This window comes from Limanda limanda, chromosome 8, assembly GCF_963576545.1.
Source record: "Limanda limanda chromosome 8, fLimLim1.1, whole genome shotgun sequence".
Lineage (NCBI taxonomy): Eukaryota > Metazoa > Chordata > Actinopteri > Pleuronectiformes > Pleuronectidae > Limanda > Limanda limanda.
This window is the reverse complement of record NC_083643.1, coordinates 20,424,543-20,444,573: the sequence shown is the minus strand read 5'-3', so window position 1 is coordinate 20,444,573 and position 20,031 is coordinate 20,424,543. Positions and strand designations below refer to the sequence as shown.

General features: G+C 41.8%; 1 protein-coding gene across 1 annotated transcript in view; it reads left to right on the top strand.

Moving 5' to 3' along the window:
- The window catches only part of plxnb2b (plexin b2b), a 99,610-nt gene extending 85,203 nt beyond the window's left edge, over positions 1–14,407 (top strand). Inside the window, exons 24-36 of the mRNA XM_061077066.1 lie at positions 1,258–1,439; positions 3,404–3,470; positions 4,089–4,235; positions 5,352–5,508; positions 6,262–6,362; positions 7,324–7,408; positions 7,834–7,985; positions 8,239–8,399; positions 10,709–10,856; positions 11,018–11,082; positions 11,242–11,317; positions 12,145–12,219; positions 12,757–14,407. Of these exons, the coding sequence (XP_060933049.1) occupies positions 1,258–1,439; positions 3,404–3,470; positions 4,089–4,235; positions 5,352–5,508; positions 6,262–6,362; positions 7,324–7,408; positions 7,834–7,985; positions 8,239–8,399; positions 10,709–10,856; positions 11,018–11,082; positions 11,242–11,317; positions 12,145–12,219; positions 12,757–12,861 (1,521 nt within the window). The 3' untranslated portion in view covers positions 12,862–14,407. The remainder of the gene's footprint in view (positions 1–1,257; positions 1,440–3,403; positions 3,471–4,088; positions 4,236–5,351; positions 5,509–6,261; positions 6,363–7,323; positions 7,409–7,833; positions 7,986–8,238; positions 8,400–10,708; positions 10,857–11,017; positions 11,083–11,241; positions 11,318–12,144; positions 12,220–12,756) is intronic.
- Positions 14,408–20,031: the final 5,624 nt, after the last annotated feature.

Below are 20,031 nucleotides of genomic sequence, written 5' to 3'. Positions count from 1 at the left end.
AGTTAAGAAAACACATGCAAATAGAAAAAGCACATGCAAATTAAGAAACAAACTTTGATGACACATGCGCTGCAAAAAGTCACATCACATGCAAATACAGAAATGTGATGCAAACAGTTGATCAAAATATGATCGAAATTTCAATAGATGCACGAAGACACCATTCATATAAATGAAGCATGGTGGTCATTCCTACTGAAATCGGGATTCATTGCAATATTTGTTAAAATAATCACAATCGTTTAGCTCTCATACATAGTTTGTGTTTTTAATTAAATTGATTCACAGATTCAAGGATTTAAAGCTCAGAGTGAGTCAATGTGTTTGTGGAGTTATTACCCAACTAAACAAACCGGTGCTTATCCTTAAAAGCAGCAGGATAAATTCACTGTTGGTTTACGTTTTTTACATTACATTTCATTTAGCTAATGCTTTTATCCAAAGTGACTTACAATAAGTGCAGTCAACCATGAGGATACAAACCCAGAACAACAAGAGTCAAGAAAGTACAATTTCCTCAAAAAAGCGAAACTACAAAGTGCTATAAGTAAGTGCCATTTAAGTGCTACTAAATTGTTAGTTTTAAAATTGTATTCAAGGTATAGTCTGAAAGTAGTAAAAGGGAATAACATTAAGGCCGCCCTATCCTTTGTTACTTTGATAAGCTTTTATTTTAGAGCCACAGGTGTGAATTTACCTGCCACAACGGCGACAGTACACACACCACTACATCTCTGAGCTTTCAGAATCTGTCATAAGCCCAGGAAATAATTCTGTAAAGTCCTTTTATATCTATTGTAGATTCAGGCTGTCCTCTCTTGAATTGAGGAGTGTGTAATGTTTTAGTTAGTGGAGTACAGTGTTAGCAGTGAGAAGCAGAAGACATACCAGGGGAAATGGGAAACGTGTGAAATTTCCTAATAATACAATACTGGCACAGACACGGCCTCTGAGGTGTGAACTCTATATGTGTGGGTGATTTTTCTTCTACTAATTGGTGTCTTTTCAAAGCCACAATATTTTACAAGGCTGAACTAAACTTACCTTGATAATTATTGTCTTCCCCAGCAGTGGTCTCTTGATTATTTAAGAGCATATTATGCTGGATGTGCTTGTGTGGGTGAGATCTTCATCAGGGTGATTAATTTCGCTTGTCATTTCGCTTATTGTTTTGTCTCTGTGTGTGTGTGTGTGTGTGTGTGTGTGTGTGTGTGTGTGTGTGTGTGTGTGTGTGTGTGTTTGTGTGTGGCATTGTAGTTCATCCGCACCCTGGAGCGCAGTCATGACTTCAACGCCAGGGCCAAGGTGTACTTTGCATCGCTGCTGACAGTGGCTCTGCATGGCAAACTGGAATACTACACCGACATCATGAGAACTCTGCTGCTGGAGCTGATGGAGGGATACGTCCACAGCAAGAATCCCAAACTCATGCTGCGCAGGTGAGTGGCAACCAATTCAGACTATGCTGGTGCTGTCACAATTAAAGTGTCAGTGCTAATTGTCTAGCTAAGAAGTTTGGTATCATAGCAACTTCATACGTTTTTTTCCACAGTAATGGTAATATAGGCCTAGCGGGTCAGTTTTTACCATCATCTGCAAGATATAATGGTACAAAATTCATGCTCATTCATTCCCAACAAAGGGTCCTTCACTGTATTTTTTATTTGAGTATATGTTGTATTCATCGAATCTAAACTTTTAGTTTCGAAATTGAGTATTTCAATTACAACTTTGGCTTCTTCCCCATTCGTTTAGTCACTCTTACCCTGAGATGGAGAGATGTCCTTGCTTCTTAGCTCTATAATCAGAATCACAGCATGTCTAAATGCTGGCACTGGTATGATCAGTTGAGGAGAACTGGGATTCAGTTCAAGATGCGCTGGGTTATTTATTTCTGTTGCCATGTTGTCTGTTGGATTTTTTCACTGAATACTGTAGTTCACAGTCCGGAGCCAGATGACTGCTTGATCTATTCCAGTCTTCCTCCTTCTGTTTCTCCTTCTGTTTTTTTTCCCCACTTATGAGTCAAACCATAACTGGTTGGATAGTTTCTCTTTTGCTGGCCCCCATCATCATTCTATTCCTTTTCTCATTCTGTAACTTTTAACCAATGGCTAAAAATTACTTTTAGCGCATTTGTTTTATGATTGCCCTGAATACACATATCAATTTATACTGGTTTCTTTTGAGCTGCGTAAGAGCACAAGAGGGTGATTTTCAGAACAACTCTCATGAACAAAACTATCACCTGCCACACTTGAGCAGAATAGAATCTGAAAACATTCAACATGTTTCAGATTCTATTTATAATAACGGCCCATTTTACGTAGAGGGGAGATCAATTGTCAGAGAAGACACTGACGAAGATGTAGAATTGGAAAGACAACAAAAATCAAGAACTTTTGGTGATGGGTGCAAACAGTGTCAATGTGAAGTACACAAATACGCCTGTTCTCCACAGGAGTATTAATGTATTACGTCCTGCCTCCTGCGCCACCCCTCACCTGTATGCTACTGATATTACGATGTTGTTGTGATCGCGTCTGAACGGAGATTGTCCTGCTGCGTTGTCCATGTATGAAAGGCATCTCTGGAGAATGTCTGGACCTAATTGTGTGGACATTATCTCTATAAAATATCGCTAAGCATTCAACTGTCTAATATGACTCTGGCAAACATCCTTTTGGAAAGGATGTCTAGAAGGTTTTAGTTCTCTTTTGTTTTCACTGGACTGCCTCCACTGTAATGATCATGTCAAGGTCAGATCATCGGTTGACGGCTGCCTCACCCCCCTCAGCAGGACCCACTTGTGCAACACTACAGTCACTCATCACTGGCCGGGGGGGGTTATGTGATCTGAACTGCCGGCTATGCCGAGGCACACTGTGACTGGCTGTTATGAAAGTACACGTCTTAATTATCCCCCAATGGAGAGGCTCATTATGCTGATTAGGCCATTGTGCCAACAGAGGCCCCCTTATATACAAGACGTCTAATTAGGCATGCTAACAGCTAACAATTGGCGCCACCAGTGGATATCTGACATTAGGATGGGCGATCTGTCAAGTTCCCACTGACATGAGTGGTGAAATAAAGTATCATGACATTGACAAGCTGTGCAGAAATTACTGGTTTATGTTGTTGAAGGCAGCACTGTCACCAGAAAGGAGTGTCTCAATCTCCTAAGAGGATGGAATGACAACGAGTGTTACCTACACTGGTACATTTCTTGGCTAATATATTGAGTGACATTGTGTAAAAATAACAATCAAACTTGTCACTGTATTTTCTTGGATTTACTAATGAAATGCTCTGCACTACTTTTTAAATGCAGAATTATTGCACGGAAATGATTTACTTGTAGACTGACAATGACAAAAACTGCTCATTGTGTGTTTTCCAGGTCAGAGACAGTGGTGGAAAGGATGCTGTGTAACTGGATGTCCATCTGCCTTTACCAGTTCTTGAAGGTAACATGGAGTTTTTGGTCACTAATACCTTTTATTACACAAAAATTATGTCTATACGCAGGATTTTAAACATGGGTTAGCCTGTGACAAAAAGGCAATTATATCTTTTCTCAGCAGGGGACTCGGCTTCTCTGTTATTTCCCCAGGTGCGTCATGTTTGACGTCATGAGCCAACTGACTCTCCCTAGTTGCCTTGGCAAATTAGCATGGTCATCCCGGAGTCATGTTAGCATTACTGCCGGTCAGAGCTGGAGCCAATAAAAACCTGTGTATAGTTATGTGACCTGAGAGTAAAAGACAATTGTATTCATTCCCATTGTAGACAAAAGCCAGGCGTTGGTGGGTTATGTGCGAAAGGGGCTTTACAGTGTAAAAATTTAATTTCAAAACAGATGTTGAACTTTGTTATTAATACAAGAAATGCAAATAATGACAAGCTACAGTTCTAAACCATGGGCTCAGTTTATGATTTTGACCATTCCTGTCATCTGTGCTCCTATTGATCATTTATCTCTGTTCTAAACTGCTAATCACAACAATTAGTCTCTTGACAACATCGGTGGCACCTTCTTAATGGCTTTGTGTAACTCTTTATGCGTGTGTGTGTGTCTGTACCAGGACTCTGCAGGCGAACCTTTGTACAAACTGTTCCGAGCCATCAAGCACCAGATCGAGAAAGGCCCTGTGGACGCTAGAGTGAAGAAAGCCAAGTACACCCTCAACGACACGGGCCTGTTGGGCGACGATGTAGAGTACTCCGTCCTGGTGCGACAGACACACAGACACACACTTGCGCATAAAAACTTTAGTCAGAGAAATTGCACACACTGCTTTGTGATTGCATGGTGTGTTGTGCCTGGTGAGCAACACAAACATTCACACACACACACACACACACACACTACAGTTGCTATGGTAACTACCCCAAAAAAAATGAAAACGGCCCCAGGCGACTGCCCGCTTTTGTGTGACATCCATTTTCAGTGTCAGTGTTCTCGGCACGAAAACGACACCAACAACACATTCCAATATAGCAGTGAAATGCATGGCTTAGGCTGAAAGTATTACAAGTCGCTACAAGTAAAGAGGACAAGCCACCACCTCAACGCTTCCTCAACCCTTCCTGACCCGCGCCGGCTCTGTATCCGTCCGGGCACCTTTCAGGAGCCAGATGAACGACTGTGTCTCGCTTTGGTATTGTGTTTCAATAATGGGAGCTAATCCCAACACAGCTGTTTTCTGTTATAGTCAGCACAAATAAAAAGACCCAAGGGTAATGGCGATGTCGAGCACAATTATCAAATTAGCCCGAATTACACGTCTCCCGTCGTGATGGATCGCCTTCTGTGATTGAATTACAGAGGGAGAAAAAAACTGCGATGAGCTACCTTTCACAGGCGGCGTTTCCTATTGGCTTTTATTCACAGCGTGCCCCTCTCATTCACTTTGAATGCAGACAGGCTTATGAGGCTGCTGTAGCGATCGGCCCTCCCCCTCTTTGAATCTGTCGAGCGGTCAGTTAGTTATTTCTGACAGAGTGACTGAGTGTGGGAGGTGAGCTGGGTCACAGAGTTCTCCCACTGAGCCTTGGTCATTAGCTGGCCAAGGTGACAGAAGTCCTCCCCTCCCTTAGCAGGGGGGGCCCCCCTCAGGTGTCACTGCAGTGTATGTGTGTGTGTGTGTGTGCGCTCACAGACTCCCGGTTACCATGGCGACAACATCCCGATGGAGCTTGGTGTATATGTGGGTGTACGTACGTGTGCGGGTGGTTGGCTGGGTGCTCTGGCCATGTTTAAATATCTCTGCATAGTTGTCGTGTGCTTAGGTGCATCTGAACTGCACATGTTAACACACTGTGTTTTTTGTGTGGCGTTTCTCTAGACGTTGCAAGTCCTGGTGCACGGAGAAGGTCCAGACGTGACGCCCGTCAAGGTGCTGAGCTGTGACACCATCTCGCAGGTGAAGGAGAAGATCATAGAGCAGGTGTACAGGAACCTGCCGTATTCCCAGCGGCCCAAGGTCGACAGTGTCACACTGGGTGAGTAAATGAAAGGCCGACTCAGAGGAGGATGAATCGAAGCGGAAACCATCGAATAATATCATGTTTACAAGGCAACAATCTCAAATTGGAGGCTTGGAATGCCCTTTAAATTAAATGAGTCCATGTAATTCTTGTAATTGTCTAAATTAATTATTGATTATTTCACAGATTATTTTAAAGATCTCCCACTCTGTCTCTGTTTGTGGAATAGAAAAATGCCTTTTTTAGGTTGAGACGTTGTTCAGTGTCAGCAACGGGAAGAAAGCCTTCATCCCAAAACAAAGTTTCTCTCACTGCTGTAGTCAGAAACCTTGGGGACTGACTTGAAAGACTAAAGCTCTATAGACATTTTTTCAACTTCAAAGCAATTTTTATTCCCACGCACGCTGTAGATCTCATTCCTTTATACATTTTAGATTAGCAGAGATCTGTTTGCTTTCATGGCGAATCCCAGAGATAACCCCCTTTTCACACTGTATGTCGCAGATGGCGTCGAGCTCAGGTCTGCTGTGGTGTAATTGTTCGAAAATAGAAAAAATGGCGGGATGCAAATCACAGTTTAGAATTAGATTTTAAATTATTCACAAAACACTCATTCGTCAGTTCTTCACCTGATATCAGCTCAAGTGTGTCACTAAATCTCAAGAGAGAGTCAGAAATTTAAACCCACGTTATTACTGGATAACCTCAGGGTAATGGTGATCTCTGCTGAAATACAAGTTTCATTTCTTTGATTGACTTTCACCACAGAGTGGCGCCCCGGTTCAACAGGGCAGATTCTGTCAGACCTGGACTTGACTTCCCAAAAAGAGGGCAGGTGGAAACGCTTCAACACTCTGGCACACTATAACGTGAGTATCCATGGAATTTAGTGTCTCGAAGCAACATATATTAAAAAAGGAAAAATGAAAATAGCAGAGGATGTGACTAAGCGTAGGGAGAAATGAATAAGTGTACGTGGGCGTGTGGATGTGATCGTCTATTTTTCACTTCATTTCAGTCTTGTGTCCCAGTGTTGCTGCACAGCACATGATTTTTCTTTTATTTATTCCCACAATGTTTTTGGGCAAATTTTTTTAATGTTCAATCTTGACACAATTAACAGTTCCAGGAGTCAAATCAATGTGCATACACTCGTGTATTGTAATTATGTGAAAGCATGTGCATCCTGTGTGCAAGATACAGCATTTACAAAACAATCTTTCATACAAAGGTAAACCTGCTCATGCTCACAAATCAAATCCCTCTGAAACCACTTTTCCTTCACTTTTCGCCTCAGCAGATCAGCAACACGCTTAAAATTGTAATTTCTCACGAGCAGGCAGTTGAAGGTGCCTGGTCTTGGTTTGCTCTTGTCAGCTCTCAATGGCGACAGAACACCACTAAATCTCGGTGGTACAGTATTGATCCTCGGAAAATCAAGGTCACTCTCAAATATCCTCTTCTTGTCCTGCCTTTCGGGCCACTTAAATCCCCCTCTCTCAGAGGTACCGGGCTTTCTTTCATCCTGCCCTCCGATGGCTTGTGGTTGTTCTTTAGAGCCGTGCTGCTGTAGATTCACTGGCTGTGTCAGGGTAGTGCTAATCACAGTATTTGTTGGGTCAATAATGGGTTGACGCCAAAAGACAATGGCCTCTAAATACCCCCATAAAGACCCAGTGTTGCTGTCCACTCGATGGGATTGATTATGAATTAGTTCTGGGGCAATGGAAAAGGCTGCTGACCTCAGTCACGCGTTCCATTGAACTCAGTGTGTGTGAAGTGTTTATTGTCTCTTGTATCGTCCAACAAAAGACTGTAATGTGATTTCAGGTGAGAGATAATGCCACATTAGTCCTGTCCAAAGTGCTCCACACTCAGCAGAACTATGACCAGAACCAGGAGAACCACGAAGAGCGTAAGTGTGTCTTCACACACACATACTGCACGTAAACACACACTTGTTGAGCCCAAAATAGCACAGATCAGATGTGTACTTGAGAATATAATACTTGCCTTTTGTTTCCTTTCTCCAGGGCTTTTGTCAACATCCCCACTCTCATTTAAGATGCTAATACATGTTGTTTTATGTAGCACACTTTGAGATTATCTGCTGGAATAAAATGCACTTTTATCTCCAGCCTTTGTAAATGCATTTCAGAGCAGATAATTGTTTAGAACTTGTACTTGCGTATTCTCTCTGCATTCAAATTCAGTTGACAAACATCCTCCAGTCTTTTTTCATCATTGGAATATTTTGTGTGGGGACGTGCATGAATAAATAAGGAGCAGTGTTATTAGAAGGAAAGTTCCAAAATTGTTGTTTTTTCTTCCTCCCTGCAGGAAATGCTCTGCTGGAAGATGACAAGGTGTTTCATTTGGTGAGGCCGGCGTACGAGCTGGACGAGATCAAATCTAAACGAGGAAGCATAAAGGACAAGTCGATGACCAAAGCTATTACAGAGATCTATCTTACGCGGCTCCTTTCTGTCAAGGTACAAAAACAGAGTGTTTTTTTCAATCTGAATAAATTGGTATTGGCCTGTTCAAGGCTAATAACAATTTTTTGCTTTTTCGGGAAGGGGCTTTCAGTTAAAAAGACACATTTAATTGATGGCTTCTCAATAAGGCCAGGTCTTGATAGGCAGAAAATGATCCCAATATGTTCCCTCACGCTTGGTGTAAATAGCTATGTACTGTCTCAGGGCTTTAATATTTCTGGCTCACAGTCTTTGTGGCCTCTTTCAGGGAACGCTGCAGCAGTTTGTGGACGACTTCTTCCGCAGCGTGCTATGCTCCGGGGCAGTGGTGCCACCGGCTGTCAAATATTTCTTTGACTTCCTGGACGAGCAGGCGCTGAAACATAACAATGTGGATGAGGAGACCATCCACATCTGGAAGACTAATAGGTAACAGTACAGCATGTCTGCATAAGCATTAGAAGACATGCTCACATCCTTTTACTTGAGTACATATACGCATTTTCAGCAAAAGGTTAAGTGAATACACTCCCTCTATAGAAAAATGCCCCCTGTGACTTATATTAATACATATTCAAATATTTGGTCAATTTGCATCAATGTACAAGTACCATTTTATTGTTTTAGCTGATGAAGATGGAGCTAGTTTTATTAATCATATACAATTCGGTGGATTAGTGCAATCTTTCCTTACCTTGGGGTCAGGCCACTTGTGAGATGAATACATTTGTATAAATTATTGGGACTTTTCTCTAAGCTTTGCTTTAGATAATTTTCCTTAAGCCCCCAATGGCTTTACTTCTTTAGGAGTCACACTCGCTTAATGCACCAACAAGGTGGGCATTTAATTCGTCATCACTACACCTGGCATTAAATTGGTTTGGGTATTTTGACAGACTTCTGCTACAGAACAAAAAAACTCCAAGTGCAGATGTTTTATGAGCGCAGAGGAGCAGCGTGAGAGAGAGGAGAAGAGCTGAAGCTGGAGCGCAGGAGTGCAAATCTGAGTACAGTGTACAAGCAGGGGCTGATGGTGGGAGAGTGCAGGGTTTTGAGTGCAAGCATTAAAAAATCTGAACTATAAATGAATAGGTCCTGCTCTCAAGCTGAACACCACACTCCTGGATGAAGATAGGAAAAACACCACCATATATTTGGAGCTTCAGTATGAAGCTGTCTTATCCAAGTCCTGACGATAGATGATCTCTAGACCAATCATGAGTCAGTGTCAGCTGTCAATCCTGATGTTTCACCCGGTTTTTCAATAATTAAAATAAAAAACTTGCAGGAAAGACACTTTAGTTTCCATTTTCTGGGAGCTGTCATGTCTGCTGACATGCCACTGGCTTGATCTTTAACACTGGTGTATTTTTAATAAACCGTCTGAAACGTGGCCAGGAGCCAAATATAGTGGAGGTAGAAGAGAACACTGTTTGCCTCTGAAATGTGGTTGTGTAGAAAAAAGCCTCACTTTCAAGTAACAGTATCTCAAATGTATACTTGGGTAGAGTCCTTAAGTCAATGTACTCCCATTACCCACACATATGCAGCTGTCTGAGTCTGAGCTACCTGAAAATCCCACTTCCACAGATACTGTAACTTTCCAAGAAATAAAACTTACTTATCCAAGAAAGAGCTGAATACAAATGCATCATTTCAGCTCACTTAGTTTGCATTTGCAATCCCCCTGCTCCCATGTGACATTTAAGTGCATAAATTAGTGTCACGTCGGCTGAGGCTCAAGACTACAAGACGGTGTGTTGCATGTAGATGCCAGTGATTGACGTAAGGCTAGCAAGAGAGCACCCACACAAGGACAGGAGTTGAGCGATTTAATTACTTACTGCACTCCACGCCACATTCTGCATCCAGCCGTTCTGTTTATCAAATCAAGTTAGGGCCATGTATTAAATATGAGTGTGTGTGCATAAGGCATAACAACAAACAAACATGGTAATTATGTCCCTAGCTAATTTAATTCTGTGATTATAGAAACATTGCTATTTTTATGCTTCTATTGTATCCTCTCTGCAGCTTTCCCCCAGAGATATTACCAAACCAAGTATGAATTTTACACGGTGTGCGCTTCACGTCTCAGACGAAGGGGCATTGGCACTGATCAGGGGGGAGTTTTTTTTGGGAAACTGTTGTATTTGGGGCGTGTTTTTTTAATTCTCGAGCTGACGCCAGGTTGCAAAGAGAAAGCTTGTGTTTTCCTGTTCTGAAGGGGAAAATGGAGCAAGTGCTTACGCATTACGTTATGTCCTCGGTGCTTTAGGTTCTCAGGTTGCTCAGGAACACGGAAGGTCGAGGTTCAGCTGTTACTGTAGAGTTTTTAATCACTGTTCGTTGAGCTCGACTGTTGCTCGCTGCAAATCCTTTCTGTTAGAGAGAGAGAGACGTTTTCTGAGGTTATCCTCTTCCATTTTCATTGAACTGCAATAATTCTCACGGAGGTCAGTATTATATGAAATGTTAATATAAGCTGACAGTCCAGAGTTTTGTTCTGTATAAACTGACATCTACAAGAAAAGGCTTTCTTCCATCCCTGTTATTATCTTGAACTGAACTCACATGCACCTCAGGCAAGTGCTCTCACATATTAAAATACCTCCCGACTCCTATGAATATCTAGTTGTAATGCGGCTGACGAGATTTTCTCCCATTCCGAAGCAATAATAATAATAATGATGATGACAGCCACGCACGCTGATGGACTGATTCCTCCCTCTGCACAGCCTTCCTCTGCGTTTCTGGGTGAACATCCTCAAGAATCCCCATTTCATCTTCGACGTCCACGTGACGGAGGTGGTGGACGCCTCGCTCTCCGTCGTCGCCCAGACCTTCATGGACGCCTGCACCAAGAGCGAACACAAACTCAGCCGGGTGAGCGAATGCGGGGAGGAGGAGAGGGTGGGGGGGGGAAGAGCTAGATGCTCTGAAGATAGGAGAAAAGATGAGGAATTTCATGAGAAATAAAAAGTAATTAGAAGAGGATGATCTAAAGTGCTATCGTCTTCTCTCTTTTATCCACTGTTGGTCTGCAGGACTCTCCAAGTAACAAACTACTCTATGCAAAGGAGATCTCCACCTACAAGAAGATGGTGGACGAGTAAGTCCTGACACCACTTTAAACCTCTTTTCGCTTGTCAGTTTCAAATGGTTCTTTTAAAAGATTTGTCAATGACAATTACATAATCACCACCTCTTGCTTTCTCTGTGTGTGTGTGTGTGTGTGTGTGTGTGTGTGTGTGTGTGTGTGTGTGTGTAGTTATTATAAGGGCATTAGGCAGATGATACCCGTCAGTGACCAGGACATGAACACTCATCTGGCTGAGGTGTCACGGGTGAGAAACACCATTTCACTTTTGCCCTGCTATTAAAGTTACATACTCAAGATTTCACTGCTGGTTACTTTGGCCAATGTATTTTTTTAATGGAATGAATACACTTTTTTAAATTTAAGCTGTGGATTGTGCCATCAGTCCTTACAAACATCCTAATTGCTTACTCCCAGTGAAAATGCAACATAACAAAATTTTGAGCTTGTTCACTGGCCCAAATGCACCTTGGGACTTGAAGTCAGCTTCTACCTTGAAGCTGATGCGTCCGCAAGCCATTCCTTTGAATCCCTTGGTCACCTGAAAGGCAATTAGAATTCAAACTAGGAATGGCAAACTCTGCCATTTACAATTAAATTTAACATATATAGAGAGGCAATGATTGAACATAAATCAATTGTGCCCAACGACTTCAAATGCTTCTTCTTGAGTTTAACCTTGTTGTTAATATAATGATGAATACATTTCTTCTTTTGTAACCAGGCTGTTGTACTCCTAAAATACTAGAGACAGACAGAATCAGGAGACCTAGAGTTGTTAAACAGAGTTGTGTGAAGTCTGAGTTTGGTTCAGACCAACACACCTGAAGTGGGACTACTGAAGCTGAAACGTCCCATGTGTAGAAGCGTATATTTTTTAAAAGGTTGAATAGCTTTTGCTGGAAAAACTCTAACCATAAACAGTGTTTGATTTCATGTTTTCAGTATTTTTTTTCAATTCTGTTCTCCCTTTACACTCAGCTTTATTTTAAGCCAAATGCTCATTCAACTCAATGCTGTTTTAACGTGTTAGTTACATATTGTCTCTAACCTTTAAACTGTTATGTTTTGCAGTCTCACACGGACAAACTGAACACACAGGTGGCTCTCCATCAGCTTTACCAGTACGCCAGCAAATACTATGACGGGGTAAGAGGACTTTCTCTTTCCTATCGCACCCAAAGGAGCCTATTCCACTGAATGCACTACTGCCCACTATATTATTGCTTTTTCCTTTCCCCACCCCCCCTCTCTCTTCACTCTTGATATGCCAGAAGAGTGATTGTATGAAATTTTAATTGAAAGCATTTCTGTGGGATGTGAATTGGAAAATTGCTCGGGGAATTGATTTTTAAGCGTCCATTGTGCACTGCCACTTGAGGTCACAGAATGGGGATAAACAAAACCTAATGAACAAGTTGGATAAACAAATGGGGCTGTCAGTCTCCCCTAAGTGGGGCTCACCAACAATAACAGCTCATATGACGCGAGTGTTGATGTCAAATAACGTCGTCCTCTTCTCCCACTCTCCACCCCTTTCTTTTCTTCTCTTTTTCCTGTGCTACTTCTCCATCCGTCCTACACAAATTCTTCATCTCTGTCCTCCCCTTTGCTTTACTGCAACTTCCAACCTCTCCCCCTCATTGCCCTCCATGTCTGTCCTTCCCGCCTTCCTCCCGCTCTCAGATCATCGCCTCTCTGGAAGAGGATCCAGCTGCCCAGAGTAAACAGCTGACCCTGCGGTTCCAGCAGATAGCGGCCGCCCTGGAACACAAAGTGACTGATCTCTAACCCCCCACTCAAGTGGAGGGAAGGAGGGTGGGAGGGGGAATAGTACAATACTGCCAGTGACTACAGGGGCTTATTTCTTCTTTTAAAAAAACCATTGAAATAAGGAAAGGTGAGAAGGGACTCGTGTACTGTAGGTGTGTATATCGTACAACTTGGCCCTGGGACAACTTTCTGTACTGCGGAGTAACAGGGACTAATGAAAAGCAGATAAAGGGGAAGAAAATGATGGGTTACACTGTTATAGGTACGCCTTAAAGCTAACTTGCCAAACCTTAAAGGTCTGCGCGCTCATCCATGCTTCACTGAATATTGCTCCCATAATGCAGTGCGGGAGACCTCTCTCTCTCTCTGAGAAGTAAGCCCCTTCGTGGAGCACTGGCACAGGACATAATCAGATGTTCAATTTCTTTCTGTGTAGAAAAAAAGGTTTTAAGAATTGTATTATATATTTTTTTTAATCGTGCAGTCTTTATGCGGAAAGCTTTATAAGGAAAAAAAGTATCTTTTTAAATGGATCACATTGTGGTGCGGATATGTTTTTATTAGCCTGTGTGCGTGTGCGTAGATGTCTGTGTGGAGTGCAATGTGTGAACAAGAGACTGGGTTGCTGAACGTGAGTGTGTTCGCATGGATTTCAAGTGTGTAAATGTGTGGGAATGCGTGTGCACACACAGGATGCCTACTGTCAGGCGTGAGGGCCAAGGGACGCCTGCTTTCTGTCATTTTAATCCCCCGGACCCAGTGACACACTGGGGCCTGTGCTCTGACCTCTCTGCGCTTTTTTGACAGAGACCAAAGGGTCCTCATAAGGACACTGCACATGGCTACATTCAACAATGACAGAGTCCTTGTGAGGACACTGGCTTTCATATGAGCCTGCACATGAACGACATGATCCAGTGCTCTAATAAGGGCACTGGTTCATCCAGGAATGTACATGCTCATATGAAAGCCAGGTCACCAGTGGTTCCAGAAACATTCAAGTTAAACTCTTTGCTTTAGCTCAGATTGAGCTTCAAACTGGACTCGCCAATTTGTGCTTATGGAAATCAATAACAGCACAGACTGTCTCCCTTTATTGTACAGTGCCATGATACATTCCACTTCAACTAAAGCACACAGGGGAAGTTTTTTATAGACATTTCATTCTACCGACCGTTTTCTTTGCTGTCAAACTCATTTTTTGAAGTGTCAGCAAGAAGCAACTCGCGTCACTCATATTAGTCCGGCAATAATGTCAGAAAAACCATGAGCCACATTCAACTGTTGAATTAGCTTACTTAATGTATTCACATACAGTGGTGATTCTAGCAATATGTTACGTGATTTTTCAAACTGATTCCTGCATTGGTTAGTGTTCACAATTTTAATGCCATTTGTTTTTAGTATTGTTACCCTGGTAAAGCTCCAAATAGTCATCAAGCATTCTGCCTCTGAAGCTACAAAAGAGCCTGTTGCATATAATATTAATAATCCGCCATCTGAGATGCAGTTGGTACTTAAATGGAACGTTTTTGAACAAATCACGCTGGTTTTAGCCTTTGTATGATGTTGTCAGGGGAAGGTGGGGGTGGTGGGGGGGGGGTCTATGTTCAATCATGTACATAATTGTTGTAGTAATGGAAATATTCATATGTCATTGCCAGAGCTGAGGTGTCGACAGGGTAGGGACAAGGGTTTTGATATTTCTCGGGCCATTAAATGCGCCACCACGGTTTAACCCTAAATTGTGTTGTTTTTGGATTAGTTTTTTTTTTTCCCTCGACTGATTATTTAATTGTGCTCCCTGTATCTGATCATGGATGTGTGTAGCCAACGGAGCGTGACATGCTCTAGAGACCCTAGAATGTTAATGATTCCTGCCTTGGCTATAGAGAGAGGTCTGCACAGACCTCGAGCCTGCCTGCCTGCCCGCCCGCCTACAGTCTCAGCATGGCATCCTGACCAACAGCACTTGGCACTGCCCACTCGGCGCAGTGCAGAGTGGCACTCTGTGTAATGGAATCAGCAGGGGAGGCTTTTGATCTTAATTGCATGCCGACTGCAGTCTCCATCCCTGTCGCCGCCGTTGTTTACTGCTGACTCCTCGCTCACTGACAGAGTTGATGCAAGACGCTTCTTTGCGAGCATTTCTTTAACCAAAAACGTGCCTTACTGAATAGGATGATACATATAAGTATATATATTGTTTCTAAATTAAACTAGGTGATTATGATGACGATAGTGCTATAGACACAGCAATGTATTTGGACTCGTGATATTATGTGTGCTGTCTAAAATGCTAGATGCCCTGCTGCAGCCATTTGCGTGCCAATAGGCTGAAGACATTTCAGTATGATTTCTTTTCTGGTTGCAGTTTTGACGTGTGCATTTCATTTGGGTGTCTGTGGTGTGTGCTTAGTAGGACTTTGGTGGCTAAGGTAAAAAAAAAGCCAAAATGAATAAATGTATTACAGTGGCCAATGTGATTTTGGTTTCCCTTGAAAATGTCTGGCATTCCAAAATTAGTCTTGAGTCAAAAGGGTATCCTTATGTAGATTGAATATAGCGCAAAATTGTTCCAACTGTGTTCATTGTTTTTGCCCAGTGTTTCTAAGCTATTCCACGGTGTGTACGAAAAATGATTATATATACTCGACAAATGATCTTTCTTACTGCTGTGCAGTTATTATTTTTATTTCTTGTTTGCTATACCATATAAATCTTTGTAAAACATGTTGAAATACTGTATTCTGGCTGTATAATCCTATGCATTTGAGTCCTGGGACAAATGAAAAGACAAAACAATACAAAAATAACCTGTACGTGCAGTTGTCGAGACTTACTTTCCATTTTGAAAATTGTGAATGTGCTGTAATGATAAAAGAACCGGGACACTCCATTTGTCAGTACAGGACCATGAATGGAAGCCAACAATTTCCTCCCCATCCAAGGCAGCTCAGAAGATCCTCGATCGTGTACCTGATCTGGTTGTACTGGCTGAACTTTAATTTCACAAAGGTTGTGTGTGTGTGTGTGTGTGTGGACGGAGCAGTTACCCACATGTTTCATCATACACTTGAATAAACTCAGAGACATAAGCCCTCCATATCTGCTGTGTTTTTTTTCACTTTTAGAATATTGATTTGCTTCAACTGAACCTTCCATGCATATTGCATGAGTTAAAATCACCTTGGGTGATTGAGTAACACTTGCCACAGGTAGCCAATTTTTTGTTGAAGTGAACTGAATATTTGCTGTAAGACTTTGGTATTTATACAGCTCATTACTGGACCCTAGATTCATAGAAGAGCTTATGCACACACGAGAGTAATAGGTGGATTTATGAAAATGATCTCCCATTCAAACCAATCAATCACTTCACTAGAGAGGGCTTGAACTTCACAGGTTCTTTTTTTCTAATCACGGACACTCTTGCATAGAATGACCCTAAATGACTTTCTCGATGGCATCAGTCTTCTCATGCAGCGAGGTCCCATGATGGCCGACGCTTTTTCTCCAAATGCCACATCAGTTTCCTGTCACGGGGCTTGGAATACAAACGAGAAGCCAAGGTCTGGCTTCCCAAGAACGAGCAGATAATGTAAAAAAGCCGCGCGGCATCTCATGTCACTGCTGGTGAAGGTTGAGAAATTGCTGCGAAAAACATTAATTAGGTGCTGACAGCTCAGAATGAAATTGGAAATAAAGAAAGATGAAAGACAAAATTGCCTCAACTGACTGTTAAACAAACCCTCCCCGGCGCAGGGGCGGAGTAATCAAAGACAGACCAGGGGCCGGCACGTGCCATCTTCTGACTGAGCAGATCATTGATGCAGCAAAGAAAGACTTGATTATCACAAGCACTGCATCTTGATCACTGGTGGGAAATCAAAGGCAGTACTGTACTTGATATTTCTATTAAGACATTCAGCTTACATCATTTTGGTATAGTCAATAGTATTTGCTGTGCACTGCACTTGTGCTGTGATATCTGAATAGCCATGCCCTTCGAAACTCTGGAAATCAGTGATACAGCACTTACTAAGAGCAGTCGTTTTAAATTCATTCTCTTTGCAGGGTTCCATCACAATAAAAAATGTGGGTTAAAATCTGCATGTTGCCGGGCTTCTGTTCTCCTGCCTGTGATGTTTCACACTCAGCAGCCAGCCTCCTCTTCAGTGGGAGATAGTTGTGTGTTTACCAGCAGCAGGTTGTGTCTCACCTCCACATGTTTCAAAGCTTCTAATGAGATTTGGCTTTGATTTCTTCTGCCTTGGGGGAAAGAGGAGGAGGAGGAGAAGTTGGTGGAAATAAAAACAATGATGGCGCCGTGTCATTTTTAAACAGTTGTTCTGATGAATAATTTAAAAGCCGCCGACTGATGCCAGGCCTCTCAAAGATCAGTGGTAACCTGAGAGCAAATTAAAGTAGGCTAGCTTGCATTTTAACTGTCTTGGACCTGCATGATTGGTTTGAATTTAAACTCTTTCAAAGAACAGCGACCCAGGTTCCATCAGCAGGCGGTTAAATCTGCTCACTTAATGAGAGAGTTTGATGGGCTGAGAGTCCAGGGGGTTCAGGCTGATTTATCTAAAGAAAACGGTTCTGAAGGAGGTGAAGTTACAATCAACAAAAACACATCTACCAATATTGAAAGGGTAGAAGATATTCTGCACAGGAATAAACCGTATAAATACAGAAAATTGTAAGTTATTTGCACAATGGCTCCACAATTAGGATAATAATTGTTTCTCGAGGAGGTTATGCTTTTGTCTGTGTTTGTGTATTAGGTATCAGGATGACCATGAAACTTCATGGTGGGAAGATGCAGTATGGGTCAGGAAAGAACCTTTCACATTTTGGGCGAATCCAGATTAGGGGGCAGATTCAAGAGAAGATTTTAAAACTTTTTTTTATTATTTTGAGTTTGGGGGTTTGAGTTCAGAGTAATTAGTGGATCTTGAAAAGAATCAAGCATTTCTAGAGGACTGATATTTTTAAGTGTGTTTAATTTGGTGCAAATCCAAATAAAAATGTAGATATAGTAAATTTAAAGGTGGTTTCATGATGGGACTGTTGAGTCTTGGCGGAGGTATGTGCTCCACTGCCATTCTAGTTTCAAGATGATTTAAAAATGTTTGATGCTTCATGTTTAACCATGTTAGATGTAACAAATGTTATATTTTAATATGACACATTTAGTACTATTATTTCTCATTCTCAAGGATCACAGAGCCCTAGTATTTGAGGCTTTATTTCCAAGCTCAGGCAGAAAGCTTAAATGTCCAATTTGATATGACGTGTACCTCGGTGAAAGGTGTCATCTGTTTCAGAAGCATAAAGAGGCCCTGAGGCTCTGGAACGATCTGCCTGAGGGTCAGCTGACTCAAAGATTGGATTCAAGTCTTTAAAGTCATTTTATTAAATCATCCTTTTATCTGAGAACCTTTGAGGGTGTTATTTGAGTTGTAACTTTCTTTGAAGCCTCTTCCTCTCTCTCTTTATGCACTTTCCCTCATTGAATTGTTTAAATGTAATTCTACTGAATTGTTTTTCATGACCAAGTAATTTTTAACCCAAAGAAGTCATGACTTGTCTGTTTTATGTTGCTGCCTTTTAAATAAGGAGTAGGCCTTTATGACAATTATGTTGTGTCCTTTTCCACTACTGCAGTCATATATGACCATACTCCACTATACACTGCAGCATCCTCAGGGTGAACAGAATTTTTGATCTGGTAAGTAATAGATCGATACTATGTCTCCAATTTCAAATGACATTATCATGTAACAGAACAGCAGAATACATGTATGTGCTGCATACTTGGTAAGATCCCGGTACGGTTGGATGATAGTATATTAATGAAGGATAGGTTCACAGTTTTTCATATCTGTCTCATTCTCAGGTAGGCTACAGAGTTATTGCTCACACTTTAATCTTCTTCTGGAGAGATTCCTTTCTAATTAAAGAGATGTATGCGTGGCGTGATATAACTCGCTAAGACTTCAGACGTCTAATGTGAGCTTCAAATAAAATGACAATGAAGACTAATTATTTTCACCTCAGTTTAACCTGATAAAAGTCGAACTTCCCTTTAATATAATGATACAAACCGGAACATAATCACGCAAAGTACATCGCTGGACGATGGGGATGGAGCTGCAGTAAGTAAGACAAGTTTATTCGATTCAAACAGCTTTCTCAGAACAAAGCCCCTGAATGCTTCATGTGAATTAAACAACTCTAGAAAATAGTAATACACAGGAAATATATGTAATAGAATGTGATCATATAGTGATGATCAGCTTCTATTCAGCAGACCAAAACAAGAAGCTGTGAGTATTAACTAAAAGTCCACGCCCTTTCTCTTGTCTGTGCTCATTGTAGATTCATGAGTATCGAGTTTCAAAATCCCGCGGTTCTCAATACGTAGATGATACATTAACTGTTCAAGGGAGCAACGAAATTTAAAGCAATTGAAAGCGACTGAGGTGCTGAGTTCTGTAAATTAGTATTTTTGCTTACTCACAGCGAAAGTATAAGCTTTGAGATGGTGGTATATTTAATTTGATATTCAAAAATAGGCTTAAAGTTAGTGTCACCCCAAAAATTACAATCCCCACCGGTAGTGCTGGTGTATATGTCCTCAAATCAAATGTTTATACGAATGAAAGCCACATTCTGAAATTTATTTGCCAAATCGACTAAACTAAGTACAGAATATAATCATATGTCGCCCGCAAGTATGCTATAATTGAAGTACATTGTACGAAGCTTATATTTACACATTTTCCTTCTCACCTGAACGCAGCAATGCGTGGGGGTGAATAACAGTTTTACCCTCTTGTGATTGACAAACAACAAGGACCAATCACGTCAGCCGCTGCTACGTTCTGAACCAATCGCCGCAGTCTGAATATTCTACTATCCAATCATATGCAAGGGGGCGTATTCCAAACGTTGTAGCGCCGCGGTATGCACTGACAGATGAATGAAGCTAGCAGTTAGCTTCTCGCTAGCTACAGTTACATCAGTGATTATAAACTGGCCGTAAAGCAGTGAAACAAGAAACCAGTGGATGATACAGAGCCTGTCGGAGCTGCTCAGAGTTTCCAGCCACTGAGCTTCAAGTGCTCCACAGCTCAACTCAACACGGAAACGTATCGGTAGAGATGCAGCTGGGTAACA